This window comes from Carcharodon carcharias, chromosome 20, assembly GCF_017639515.1.
Source record: "Carcharodon carcharias isolate sCarCar2 chromosome 20, sCarCar2.pri, whole genome shotgun sequence".
Lineage (NCBI taxonomy): Eukaryota > Metazoa > Chordata > Chondrichthyes > Lamniformes > Lamnidae > Carcharodon > Carcharodon carcharias.
The window spans coordinates 88,733,200-88,746,649 of record NC_054486.1 but is presented as its reverse complement, the minus strand read 5'-3'; the positions used below and the strand labels follow the sequence as shown (position 1 = coordinate 88,746,649).

General features: G+C 42.4%; 1 protein-coding gene across 1 annotated transcript in view; it reads right to left on the bottom strand.

Annotated features, from left to right (window-relative positions):
- The window catches only part of si:ch1073-416d2.4 (coiled-coil domain-containing protein 42 homolog), a 49,048-nt gene that overhangs the window by 1,365 nt on the left and 34,233 nt on the right, over positions 1–13,450 (bottom strand). Inside the window, exons 5-8 of the mRNA XM_041215089.1 lie at positions 12,032–12,114; positions 11,147–11,319; positions 5,360–5,470; positions 2,633–2,749 (exon numbers count right to left, since the gene is read on the bottom strand). Coding sequence (XP_041071023.1) covers positions 2,633–2,749; positions 5,360–5,470; positions 11,147–11,319; positions 12,032–12,114 — 484 coding nt within the window. The remainder of the gene's footprint in view (positions 1–2,632; positions 2,750–5,359; positions 5,471–11,146; positions 11,320–12,031; positions 12,115–13,450) is intronic.

Here is a 13,450-nt window from a genome sequence, read left to right as displayed (position 1 = left end):
AAACAACTTGCCTTTATATGTAAATTTATATGACACCACTGCAGGAGTTCCTCAGGGTAATGACCTAGACCAAACAATCTTCACTGCTTTTTTAATGGCCCTCCCTCCAAGCTCAGGAGTGGGCTGTTGGCTGATGATTGTACAACGTTCAGTGCAATTCACAACTCCTCAGGTACTGAAGCAGGTTCTGCCTGCATACAGCAAGACCTGGACAATATTCAACCTTGGAGTGATAAGTGACAAGTAAAATTCGTGCCACACAAATGCCAGGCAATAATGATCTCCAACAATACAGAATCGATCCATCTCTCCACGACATTCAACACAACACCATTGCTGGATCCTCTATAATCAACATCCTGGGAGTTACCACTGACTAGAAGCTTAACTGGACCAGGTACTTAAATACAGTGACTACAACCGGGCAGAGGCTAGGAATTCTGCAACAAGTAACTCGACTCCCGACTCTTTTTAAAAATTCTTTCATGAGATGTGAGCCAGCAATTGAAGGGTGGTGATGAGCTGCCTTCTTGAACCATTGCAGTCCATCTGGTGCAAGTATACCCATGGTGCTGATGCAAATTTTCTTCTTCATTCATGGGATGTTGGCATCGCTGGCTAAGCCAGCATTTATTGCCCATCTCTAACTGCCCTCAAAGGTGGTAGTGAGCCACCTTCTTGAACTACTGTAGTTCATGTAGGTACACCCACAATGCAGTTACTGGAGTTCCAGGATTCTGACCCAGTGACAGTGAAGGAATGGCAATATAGTTCCAAGTCAGGATGGTATGTGTCTTAGAGCGCAACTTGTGGTGGTGGTCTTCCCATTCTTCTATTTCCTTCATCCTTCTAGGTGGTAGAGGTCGCAGTATGGGAGGTGCTGACAAAGCAGATTTGGCGAGTTACTGCAGTGCATCTTATGGATAGTACACACTGCTGCCACTGTGCATCGGTGGTAGAGTGAGTCAATGTTTAAGGTGGTGGGTGGGGTTCCAGTCAAGTGGGCTGCTTTGTCCTGGATGGTGTCAACCTTCATGGGAGTTACTGATGCTGCACTCATCCAGGCAAGTGGAAAGTATTCCATAACACTCGACTTGTGCCTTGTAGACGGTGGAGAGGCTTTGGGGAGTCAGGAGGTAAATTACTCGCCACAGAATTCCCAACTTCTGACCTTCTCTTAGGATACAGGCTGCAGAGTTTCGGATGAGCCCAAGTTTACTGAGGATGCAAGGTGGGAGGCTGACTGTAAGAGCGTTGGATCAGTGCAGTCTAGCAGCAACAAAAGCATGGATAGGTGTTCAATAGCAGATAAGCTAGAGTAGAGGTGCAATCAATAATCAAGCACTTAGGCAGAGAGTTCCAGGCTTTTAATCCAGCAACAGAGAAGGAATGGCAATACACTTCCAAGTCAGGATGATGTGCGGCTTGGAAGGAAACTTGCAGGTTGTGGTGCTCCCACAATACACACTCCCCAAAGTCAGTCCACCATCCACAAGGCAGAAGTCAAGAGTGTGATGGAATACTCTTAACTTGACTGGATGGATGCAGCTCCAACACTGAATGCAACACACAAGAAGCTTGCTGCCATCCAGGAAACAGCAGCCTAGTTGATCAGCACCCCATCTTAAACATTCACTTCCTCCACCACTGGTGCCTAATGGCAGCAGTTTGTACCATATAAGGTGCACTGCAGCAACTCGCCAAGAGTCCTTTGACACCATCTTCCAAAACCTAAGCCTGTGCCACGTAAAAAGGCACAGTAGGCGCATGGGATCGCCACCACCTCCAAGTCACACACCATCCTGGCTTGGCATTATATCACCACACCTTCACTATCACGGACTCAAAATCTAGGAACTCCTTTCCTAATAGCACTGTGGATACCTACACTGGATTGACTGCAGTGTTAAAGAAAACAGTTCACCGCCACCTCCTCAAAGGCAATTCAGGATGGGCACCAAACATTGGCCTTGCCAGAAATGCTCACATCTCATGAACACATTCTAAATAAAGCACCTTTAATGTAGTTAAAACTTTCCACTGTGCTTCATAGGAACATTTTCAAACAGAAAATTGACACCAAGCCACAAAAAGAGACATTAGGGCAGCTGACCAAAGCTTGGTCAAAGAGTTGGTTTGATGGAGTGTCTTAAAGGCGCAGAGAGAGGTACAGAGGAGGAAATGTTTAGGGAGGCAATTCCAAATGGAGCAATGAATGTCAGAGATACACAAAAGCACTGTGGAAAGGTGAGGCCAAGGAGGAATATGAAAACAAGGATGAAACATCTTCCAACCCTTTGTTGCCTCTAGACATCACTGTTCCAAGGCTGGTCAACCTTCTGCCATGCATCCTCTGTAAACTTAAAATGGAGGCATTGTCAGACTGAAAGCCAATGTCAGTCAGCAAGCACAGAGATGATAATTGAATGGGACTTGGTGAGAATTAGGATACAGGTTGCAGAATTTTGGTTAAGCTAAAGTTTACAGAGGATGCAAGGCAGACGGTTGACCAGCCTTGGAACAGTGATGTCTAGAGGCAACAAAGGGTTGGATAGTTGTTTCAACAGCAGGTGAGCTGAAGTACAAGTGGAATGAGGCAATGTTATAGAGATGGAAATATAAACATTCTGACCTTCACCATGTCCAGCTTTGGCAAAATGCCAATTTCTTCAAGTATCCCATAATGCCTCATGTAGCATTGATCTGCCAGATTATTAATAGCCAACAAGAGGGCACCAAGCCCTTTACTCTATGAAGAGAAAGAATAAAGAATGAATCAACAGATTGAAAATTGCATTAGATTATCTATCTTTTACAGGAAAGTCACTTTGGCCCAGCATTTCAGATCTCCCGCCACTATTCTGATCACATCCTCCTTACATACATTTTGAACAGAGCCAATTCGATAATTGAGGCGTGGATGCCCCTTTGCAGTTTAGCATCGAGAATCTATAGGTGGAATTTACAGTTTCAGCAGGATGCAAAATGGGGAGTAGCAGATTGGTCACCCTTTACACAGCCAGCACGATTTTTCTTCATCGACTTCAATGGAAAGTAAAACAGGACAAGGTGCACAAGGTGCCCGTTTGCTACTGTCCATTTTATGTCTTCACCAACATTTTAGAGTGCTATTGTGGTCAAACCTAGGGCAGAAAGTTTGGCTCGACGGGTAGGCACGCACATTGACATCAGCTGAGTGTGCCGACATCAACGCGCAGTCACGTGATATTTCGATCGGCAGTCACGCACCGGAGTCGGCAGCAAGCCCACCGACAATTAAAAAGCCTGTTAAGGCCAGTAAATAATCAATTAACCTAGATTTTTCGCTGTTTGTCCAATCTAATGGTTGGCAGGCAGGCAATAAGGCCAAGTGGCCTTTGCATGTTTTTGGAAACCTCATCCATGGGCAGGATAAGGTTTCCAAAAGCAAAGAAAAATAAAATAAGTTTTACAATTGAATTAATAACATGTCCTTGCTCATGTGACAGAGATGGAACATGCTTTATTACAATTTTATTATCTTTATTTTCTTTTTTTAACAACGCTTCATCTCCCTGAGGCAGCTCTGTACATCAGGGAGATTATGAAGCGCTCACTTGCGCATATGCACAAAGTTTGCACTCGGCCTACTCACCCCCTTCCCTCCCTCCTCCCACTCCCACACAGGCCGACCTCCCCTGCCCGTCCCCGCTGAGCCCACCCTCCAAGGGCAAGATTCTGCCCCTAGTCAACCAAAGTTTTTTTTTAATATACAAATCTTTTTTTGGTGATTTATCATCAATGATATTTTACCCTATCCCACTAACAACCCTGAAAAAGTTATCCTTGCTGCCTATGGGTTGTATTCCCTCAATTACTTGGATCATGCAACTACTTCTGTGGCACAAGTGTCTCCACGAAATACTGTTTGACAGGAAAAGAGCTTTTATTTCAAGTTTTTGCTCATTCAAGTTGGTTTGCCCAATGCTCAACCAGCGGAAAGCTAGGAACTGGGAAAACTTACTCAGAGATAGTTTATGCATTCAAATATGTCAAGGCTAACATTCAGACCGGCTTCTCTAGTATGACAGTCCAGCCGTGTTTCAGGAACCCAGACTCTTTTACAATTAAAAGCTCCGCACGTAACAAGTGCCGGTCATATCACACCTTTCACACCCAAAACCGTCAAACCTGGGACGCCACATGTCCATCAGATTAGTGACTGGCTAAAATGAAGACATTTGTAGAACTGCTAATCAAATATCCAGTTATCTCAACATAAATGAATCAAATGCAGTTTGATTCAGTTAACAATTACCAATGAAGAATGAGTAAGCAAAAAAAACCAAGCAACCCAATTGACAATAATACAGAATTAAAATATTGGGATGCTGGAAATCTGAAATAAGAACAGAAAGTTTGAGAAATACTCATCAGGGCCGTTTCTCTCTCCAGAGATGCTGCCAGAGCTAACATTTCGAGTTGAATGTGACCCAATTGACAATTACTCGTGAAAAAATGACAAAATGACCCCTAAGCATTTGAGAGGTCAGTTTGATCTGTCAGGTTGAATTCCTACTCCAGCAAAAGATTTAGGGAAAGAAAAACTTATAATGCAGGACTCTTACAAAAATAAACAAACCTTACTTACTTACACAGAATTATGAATTATCGATGCAGTTTCGGAAAAATCTGTAAAACTTCTCTTGGGAGAGGCCTATACCTGTGCTGGGAACTGAGGTGTTAACCTGGAACTTAAATTTGGCCTTTTGTTTTCTTTCTGCAAATGTTCCAGGAGGCCAGGGGGAGGATTGACATGGGGGTGGGGAGTGGGTGCGTGCCATGGATGGACCCAGGGGGCCCACAAAGGAAGCCCCCCCACCCACCCACTCACCCACCACCAGCCCGCGCAGCTGAAGCTGTTGGACTGCCACTTGGCATAGGCCTACCCCCCGCCTCAGATGAAATACTGGCACTGGCGGGATGAGGCCATTTGGTGGTCGCCTTATGCCTCCTCAGCCTCCCATAAAATTTCAGAACATGTCGGGGGCGGGCAGGAATGTGGCAGGAAGGTCACCAGCTGGGTTTTACATGCCCCCGACCCACCTTCAAACCCACTGGCAGGAGAGCATAAAGTCCAGCCCTGGATGGTCCTGTTCTTATCAGATGATGTACCCTCCACTTATAGTGGTGAGCAGGAGATTCAGCAATTCGGCTTAAAAATTAAGTGACAGAATCTTTCTGTCTACTTATCACTTGACAAAATGATTCAAATGCCACATTTTTGCTGGTGAATAAAATTTCTTGTAGTACTAAATGCTGAATCCTTCTTTGTCACGGTCATTTCTTTAACTTTCTCCTCGACAACCTTTTGATTTACCTGGTGAATAAAATTGCCTCGGTGCAGATTTAATTTCATTTCCATCCGTTTATTCCTCTCCTTTATTTCATCGCACTCCATTCGACGTACTGAAAGTTGACTATTAATCATCTATTTTAAAAAAAAAGATTTTTTATATGTTAGGCCACCCAAAGGAATTTTTCCAATGAATACTACGAAGGATATTTTCATTTACCACAATGAAAAGAAACCAACTGTCCCTGCATTAATGTAAAATTGAATGTTGACAAGCCATTATTTACCAAGAGGCTAGGGTCAAAATATCTGTGGAGATAAGTAAAAATAGCCAACATGTAAATTTATGCCACAGTTCATTTAATTATTTCTTCATGAATTAAGGTTATACCCACCTCAATAATATTACACATTGCACAATTGGGGCCTACTATTTACATAGCCATATAATATTTGAAGCACAGAAACATGCCATTCAGCTCAGCAGGTCCATGCTGATGTTTATGTTCCACATGAGCCTCCTCCTTTCTTAATCTAGCCCCATCAATGTATCCTTCTATTCCTTTCCCCTTCGTGTGTTTTGCCCTTAAATGCATCTGAGCTATTCACCTCGACTACTCCTTGCAGAGGCAAGTTTCACATTCTCCGGGTAAAGAAATTTCTCCTGAATTCCCTATTGGATGAATTAGTGACTTCCTTATATTTATAGAGCCTAGTTCTGGTCTCCTCCAGAAGTGGAAACATTTTCTCTACGTCTACCCTATCAATCCATATCATAATCATAAAGACATCTTATCAGGACACTCCTCAGTCTTCTCTTTTCTAGAGAAAAGAACCTAACCTGTTCAATCTTTTGTGATGGGTATAACCTCTCAGTTCAGGAATCATTCGACTAATTCTTTTTTGCACCTTCTCCAGTTCCTCTATATTCTTTTTATCGGCCAGGATTTTCCCCTCAGCAATTTGGGGGCGGGGCCCGCTTGCCAAGGGGAAAATGATGTGGGATGATGTCGGGAGGAATCCCCGACGTCATCTGCGGCCATTTAAGTCTTAAGGAAGGCGGGCGGACAGCGAAATCAGCTGTCCGCCTGCCGACCTGTCAATGGCCAATTAAGGCCATTGACAGGCTCATTAAGATAGTTAAATGCCCTGCCCGACCAATCGTAAAGCTGGCAGGCAGGACAGGAGCCCCAGCGGCCTGTAGATTATTAATGAAACTTAATTCACTGGTGGGGTGAAGTTTCATTACCATTTTGTAAAAATGTAATAAATGTTATGAGTTTGTTATCAATATGTCCCATCTCGTGTGACGTTGTCACACGAGGTGGACGTGTTAATTTTAAAATGTCTCTATTTTTTGACTTTAATTACCTTTCACTAAACTCCCTGAGACAGGACTTTGCCTCAGGGAGCAGTGTGCTCTTTCGCATGCCTGCTTGAAAGAGCGCACTTTGACAGCTGGGGATTCCCTCTCATCCCCGCATAGGAAGTGCATAGCGCTTCCCATCGGGCAATGGGCCCCGTTTTGGCAGCGGGGTTCGGCTGCCCGCCCACTGCTGAGCCGGTGGGGCCCACCCGCCAGCCAAGGGCTAAATTCTGCCCATTATATGGAGGAGAAAGGGGCTTGGTTTCCAATTCAGGGTTGGGAACCCACGTCCATAAATATTTCCTAGTCTCGACCCGGTGGCACAATCTTCAATTGTAAGTGTCCTAATCGGGCTGGAGGTGAGCTCATACTACAATTAATGGCGCAGAGTGTTACCAGGAGGCAGAAGCTGGCTACAGATCATGAGTGCCATCGGCAGATGGCAGCAATGACAGGGTCTGCCACTGCCTTGCAGAGGAGAGAAGGCAGCATATCGAGGGCCAACAGCCTCATCACTTACAAAAGTGACCAAACAGCTAGCTGAAAGGTACTGTGCCTGGTCCAGAGGAAGATCCCCCAGGTCCCAATTTTTTCTGCACAAAAAAAAAAGTTTCTCCCCACACTAAGGTGCACCAGACCATTCCGTGATTTACAAATTGAACTCACCTTCTCACCCTCTTCAGCCTTTTAACAAGCTCCTCAAGGAGCTCAACAGGCCATAAATTGGAGGCAAGCAGGTTCCCGACTCACCTCCCCCCCCGCCCTCATGTTGAAAATCCCAGCGCATCCCAGCAGTGTTGGGACACTGACCCGCCATTTTGGAGCGCTATTTTCAAAGCATGCCTGCTCCTGTTGTGACCCCCCCCCCCCCCCCACAGACAATTGAAAAGCTCAGCCCATAACTGTTTAGTGCAACAACAATCTTATATATAGGGATAATAATAATCAATAAAGGAGTACTGTGGCCAAGTAAGAGACTTGAAATAAATAAACAAATGGGATGATTGTAATGCTACAATTTGGAAGCCTAGTCAGTAAAGTGATTTAATTCAATCGAGCATTTTACAGCTGAAACACAGGTATACTGATAAAAAGCAAAGTGCCTCAATAAATGGAGATGTAGTACGTTAGACTGTAAAATGATAGCACTAAATGCCCATACAAAAGGAAATTATTGTGGATGCTGGAAATCTGAAGTCAAAACAGAAAATACTGGGAGTACTCAGCAGGTCTAAAAGCATCTGTGGGGGAAAAAAGAACAAGAGTTATGTTTTAGGTTGATTGATCAACTTAACCCTGTTTCTCTCTGCATAGACCTGCTGAATATTTTCAGCATTTTTCTTCTCCCAAAGGTCCTGCAAGCTTCAGCCAGCAACTGGTGCTGGAGGAGGCCAAGGAGTCCTCAGAGGAGGTCGCACAGTCTAAGGAAGAACCGTTACACAACTCATGCAAATACCTCCACCTTGGTGAGGCTTCAAAGGCAGTAGCTGGTTGTCACATAGTGAGCCACACAGCACAAATGAGCAGAAGCAGGTGTTGGAGACCAGGAGAGCTGTGGAGAGTCCTTGTTGGAGGACACAGGATCCTACAAGCTCTGCTCGCTTGAAACTGGAGCACTAGCAGTTAAAATCAGAATGCAGTATGAAATCTTCAATTGCCACTTTGCATATGATAATCACCGACCCACCTGTTCCACAGGAGATTTCCATATCCCTTGACATTCGCACCAGTTAAATACTGAATTCAGCAGGATAATGTCCAGTTTCTGACACACTGGCATTTTTGTTAACTCCCACATGCACTGACACTTGCCCAATTCCACCCTCCTCACCCCTCACTTTAGATATTAAAATTCCTCCCTTTGTATTCTCCTCACAACTTACTTTCCCACCTGGTTTTGTACTCTCAGCAAACTTGGATACATTAAACTCAGTTCCTTCATCTATGTCATAAATATAGATTGTAAATAGCTAGGTCCAACACTGACCTTTGTAGCAACCTATTAGTAACAGCCTGATAACATTAAAATGACTCGCTTATTCCTACTATAAGTTTTCTGTCCTTTAATCAATCCTCTACCAACACCAATATATTGCCATCAACCCATATTTTTCTTGTGGCACCTTATCAAATGCCTGTTGAAAATTCAATATATACTACATCCACCGGCTCTTCTTTATCTATCCTGTTAATTACATCCTCAAAAAAAACTCAAATGGATTTGTCAAACACTATTGCTCTTTCATGAAACCATGTTGACTCTGCCCAATCATATTATGCTTTTCTCATTGCCCTGTTACTACATCCTTAATAATGGATTTCAGCATTTTTCCATCAACTGATGTAAGACTAAGTGGCCTGTAGGCCTCAGTTTTTTCTTTCCCTCCTTGCATTTTCAATCCTCTGGGACCATTCCAGGATCTAGGGAATTTTGGCAGATCACAAATGGTACATCCACCATCTCTCCAGCCACCCCTTTTAGAATCCTATGATGTAGGCCCTCAGGTCCTTGGGATTTGTTGGCTTTCAGTCGCATTAATTTCTCCAGCACTTTTGTTTTATTAATATTAATTACACTAGGTGCCTCACTCTCATCAGGCCTTTGGTTCCCCTTTATTCATTTTTTGTGTGACTTTTGCTCTGAAGACAGGCACAAAATATTTGTTTAACATCTCTGACATTTCCTTATTCCTTACTATAATTTCTCCTGTCTCAGTCTCTAAGGGGCCCAATGTTTAATTTTGCTACTTCACTCCTCTTTACATCCTTGCAAAAACTCCTAGGGGAGAATTAAGGCCCGGTAGCGCTACCTGTGCAGGCGGGGGGAAGAGGGGGAGTTGGAGCCTGCGCTCTTTTGCACATGCATATGAAAGAGTGTAGAAATCTTGTGCCTCAGGGAGATTAAGCCGAATTTGAAACTTCACAATAAAGTAAGTTAAAAACAATTTACACATTTCCCCTCATGTGACAGCGTCACATGAGCTGGGACATGTTTATGAATTGTTTGAAAAATATTTATTAATTTAATAAACCCTTCATGAAACCTCATCCCGCCCGTAGATGAGGTTTCATGAAAAATGTGAAGACCATCTGGACTCTTCGCCTGCCCCCGGCCAACCTTAAGGTTGGAAGGGCAGCCCTGTCAAATTGCTTTGTTAGTTTATTAATGGCTTAACAGGCCATTGACAGTTCGGCAGGCGTGCAACGAAAGATTGGAATGACGCGCGGTGACGTCGGGACGCACGCCTGATGTCACCGAGCATCATTTTATGCGTTGGCGTATGGGTCCCACCACCCCCCATACGCTGAACCGAAAATCTGGCCCTAGAATCTGTATAAGGTTTCAAGCTAGTTAACTCTCATATACTTTTTATCTCTCTATCAATTTTTTGGTCATCTTTTGCCGGTACCTAAAACTCCCCCAATCTTCAGGCTTACATGGCAATAGCTTAAGCCTCTTCTTTTAATCTAATACTATCCCTTTAGTTAGCCAAAGTTTTTTTTTTAATTCTTTCATGGGATGTGGGCATCACAGACAAGGCCAGCATTTATTGCCCATCCCTAATTGCTTTTGAACTGAATGGTTTGCTAGGCCATTTCAGAGGGCAATTTAAGAGTCAACCACATTGCTGTGGGTCTGGAGCCACATGTAGGCCTGACCAGGTGAGGATGGCAAATTTCCTTCCCTAAAGGACATTAGGGAACCAGATGGGTTTTTACAACAATGAGAGTTGGCATGGCCACCTTTACTGAGACTAGTTTTATATTCCGGATTTATCAATTGAATTTAAATTCCACCAGCTGCCATAGGGGCATTTAAACCCAGGGCATTAGCCTGGGCCTCTGGTTTACTAGTCCAATGACATTACCACTACACTATAGTCTCCCCGGTGGATCTATATTCCTGTGGTGCTTTTGTTTCTCAAAGGAATGTAGATTCAGTTGAGGAGACTGAAATATTTCTTTAAATGTTCACCACTGCCCATCCACAGTCATACCTTTTAACCTAATTTCCCAGTCTACCTCAGATGGCTCGTGTCTCATTCTTACGTCATTAGCTTTACTTAAGTTCAAAACTCCAGTATCGACATGTCTCATTACAAATCATAAATATAGGACAAGATTTTAAAAATATAAATGCTGAAAATTTGAAATAAAAACCTGAAAATGCATGGCAGATCAATTAGCATCTAAAAGAGAAAGGGGGCCTCATTTCTGGTGGGACTCTCTGCATTCAAACATTCGTATTTTTCTCTTTCAGATACTAAATGACCTATTCAGCTTTTCCATCTAGTAAACAAAATTAGTACAATGGCATCATTAGATTCATAGAAGGCATAAACACATTTTTGGTCTCCTTTTATCTCCATGTGCCATCAAATTTCCTGCAAATAGATTGATAAAATAGTTTTTGCAACCCATACAACATTGAATAAAACCCATACGAGTTTTGTGGTATCATATTCTTGACGCAGAGTTTCCAAGTTGTGCTGGCGCTGTTCCACCTCGTCTGACAATCGGCTGAGATTATTTATCAATGTCTCATTGGTGGCTCCAAGGGTTTCATGTTTTTGAATGATACTCATCACCACAGATTCTGCACTGTACTCCAAATAGTCTGGAACATATAACAAGATCAAAGCAAGAATTGAAATTGTTCATAGTAACTCTTAAGAAGGAACAAACTGTTATAATAACCATTATATGTCCAAAGAAGAATGAAATCGCATGCAGGCAATCACTTGCTGTTTCAAATTATGTGCAATGCCTTAAAGATGACAATCAACTTCTGGTAGATGTCCTTTTAAGATATGTAATTTTTAAAATTTTCTTTTTTCTACAAAACCCCCGGGGGTTCTGCCAGTCCCCCACCAAAGTTACAGAAGGAAGCCAATAGAAATAATGCAGAAGTTCAGGGCTACTGAATTTCATTGCATTTTAGCTTGTAATGAAGGCCTTAAAGATGTATTCGCTTTAAGCACAAAGGAAAGTAAATCAAAAAGAAACCAAAGTAGTGACAGGAATCATTCTATCCACCTGTGTTTTATTATTAACTGGAAGAAGATAGGAACTGAGCTCAGCACGAGAGAATTTACTGTCAACCTTCACACCAATCAAAGACATGTAATGCCAGATTTCTATGAAGCTGAAAACATACAATTCAAATTGAGATGTGTAATGGATATTTTGTTGTTTTTAAAAAGAATAGTTGGGGTAGTAATTTCTACTGGAAGAATTTCTCACCTTTCCTTCTTATTCAAGAAGTGAACATTTCATTTATATAACAATAAAAAACATTTCACCCTTTTAACTATAAACCCTGAACTTACTTTCAGGCAAATTATCAATGACCTTCAGGAGGTAATCTTCATATACTTTGCATTTTGACACTGTTCTCTGTAGTTTCTGTTGTCTGTGGATAATTAGAAAAGTGAATAAACTCTTATTCAATTGGAAAAATCTGTTATAGAAAGATTGCCAACAGAATAGTAAATTACAGACTACTTCTTATAATTCAAATTCATCCAGTAATTTTAATTAAGCAACTGCATGAACTGTGTTCAAATTACTCTAATATAAATCAGGAGATCAGAAAAAGATATCTGAAAGAACATGGCATTATATTTTGTTCTGTTTGAATAGGTCAGCAAAAGAACGTCAAGGAGCAAAATGGAATGTAATATATGAAAATAGCACAAATAGGCCATTCGTTCGTACTTGTCACTGCTATAACAACAACTTGCATTTATATACCACATCACTATGGGTCTGGAGTCACATGTAGGCCAGAGCAGGAAGGATGACAGATTTTCTTCCCTGAAGGACATCAGTGAACCCGATGGGTTTTTATGACAATCATTGTTACCGTTACTGAGACTAACTTCCAGTTCCAGTTTTTTAGTTAATTGAATTTAAATCCCACCAGCTGAGGTGGGATTTGAACCCTTGTCCCCAGGGCATTAACCTGGGCCTCTGGATTACTATTCCAGTGACATTACAAATATGCTGCTGTCTCCATCATAGATACAATTAGATAAGTAAGAATGGAACCAGGTGAGAACAGTCCCACCCAGCTGGAGAACAATGGAGTAATATCGGAGGTGGCATGGTTGACCACACCAACCTAAGTTTGAAGACAAGCTGAGAAGAATGAGGAAAGATAAGTTACCTTTGTCACGGTCACACAGGATGTCATTTGTGACTTTGATAACAGCTGTTTTGCTACCATGGCAAGGGTGATAACTTGATTGGAGGGAAGTAAACATGGAGTTCCAGAAAGGACAGGCACAAATTTGGGAGGACACAACACTTTCAAGGACTTTTGAGAGGAAAGGCAGCTTGGAGATGGGGCGGTGATTTGCATGGACAATGGGGTCAAGGGTTGGGTTTCTGGACTTTTATACCATATATACCCGCAAGACACCCACAATGGGACAGCAAACGAGCCACATTTTAGGATATTTAAAAAAAACTTTTTCCTCAGTGATGAGATTTAAACAAATTTAACCAAAAAAAGCCAAAAACACTGAAAATTGCTGGTAAAATTCATTAAAAACATCGCAGTCAAATTGAAAAGGAAGATCAAAACGCTGGCTATATTTTCCCTGGCTTGTTCGCAAAGCTTGTTATATTTGCAATGATTCCTTCATATTGGCAACTGGAGAAAAATACACCTACTGGAGTTAAAAGCAAGTAGCTCAAGTCAAAGAATTGAAGAGCACTGAGGTGTTCCCTACCTTAAGGCAAGT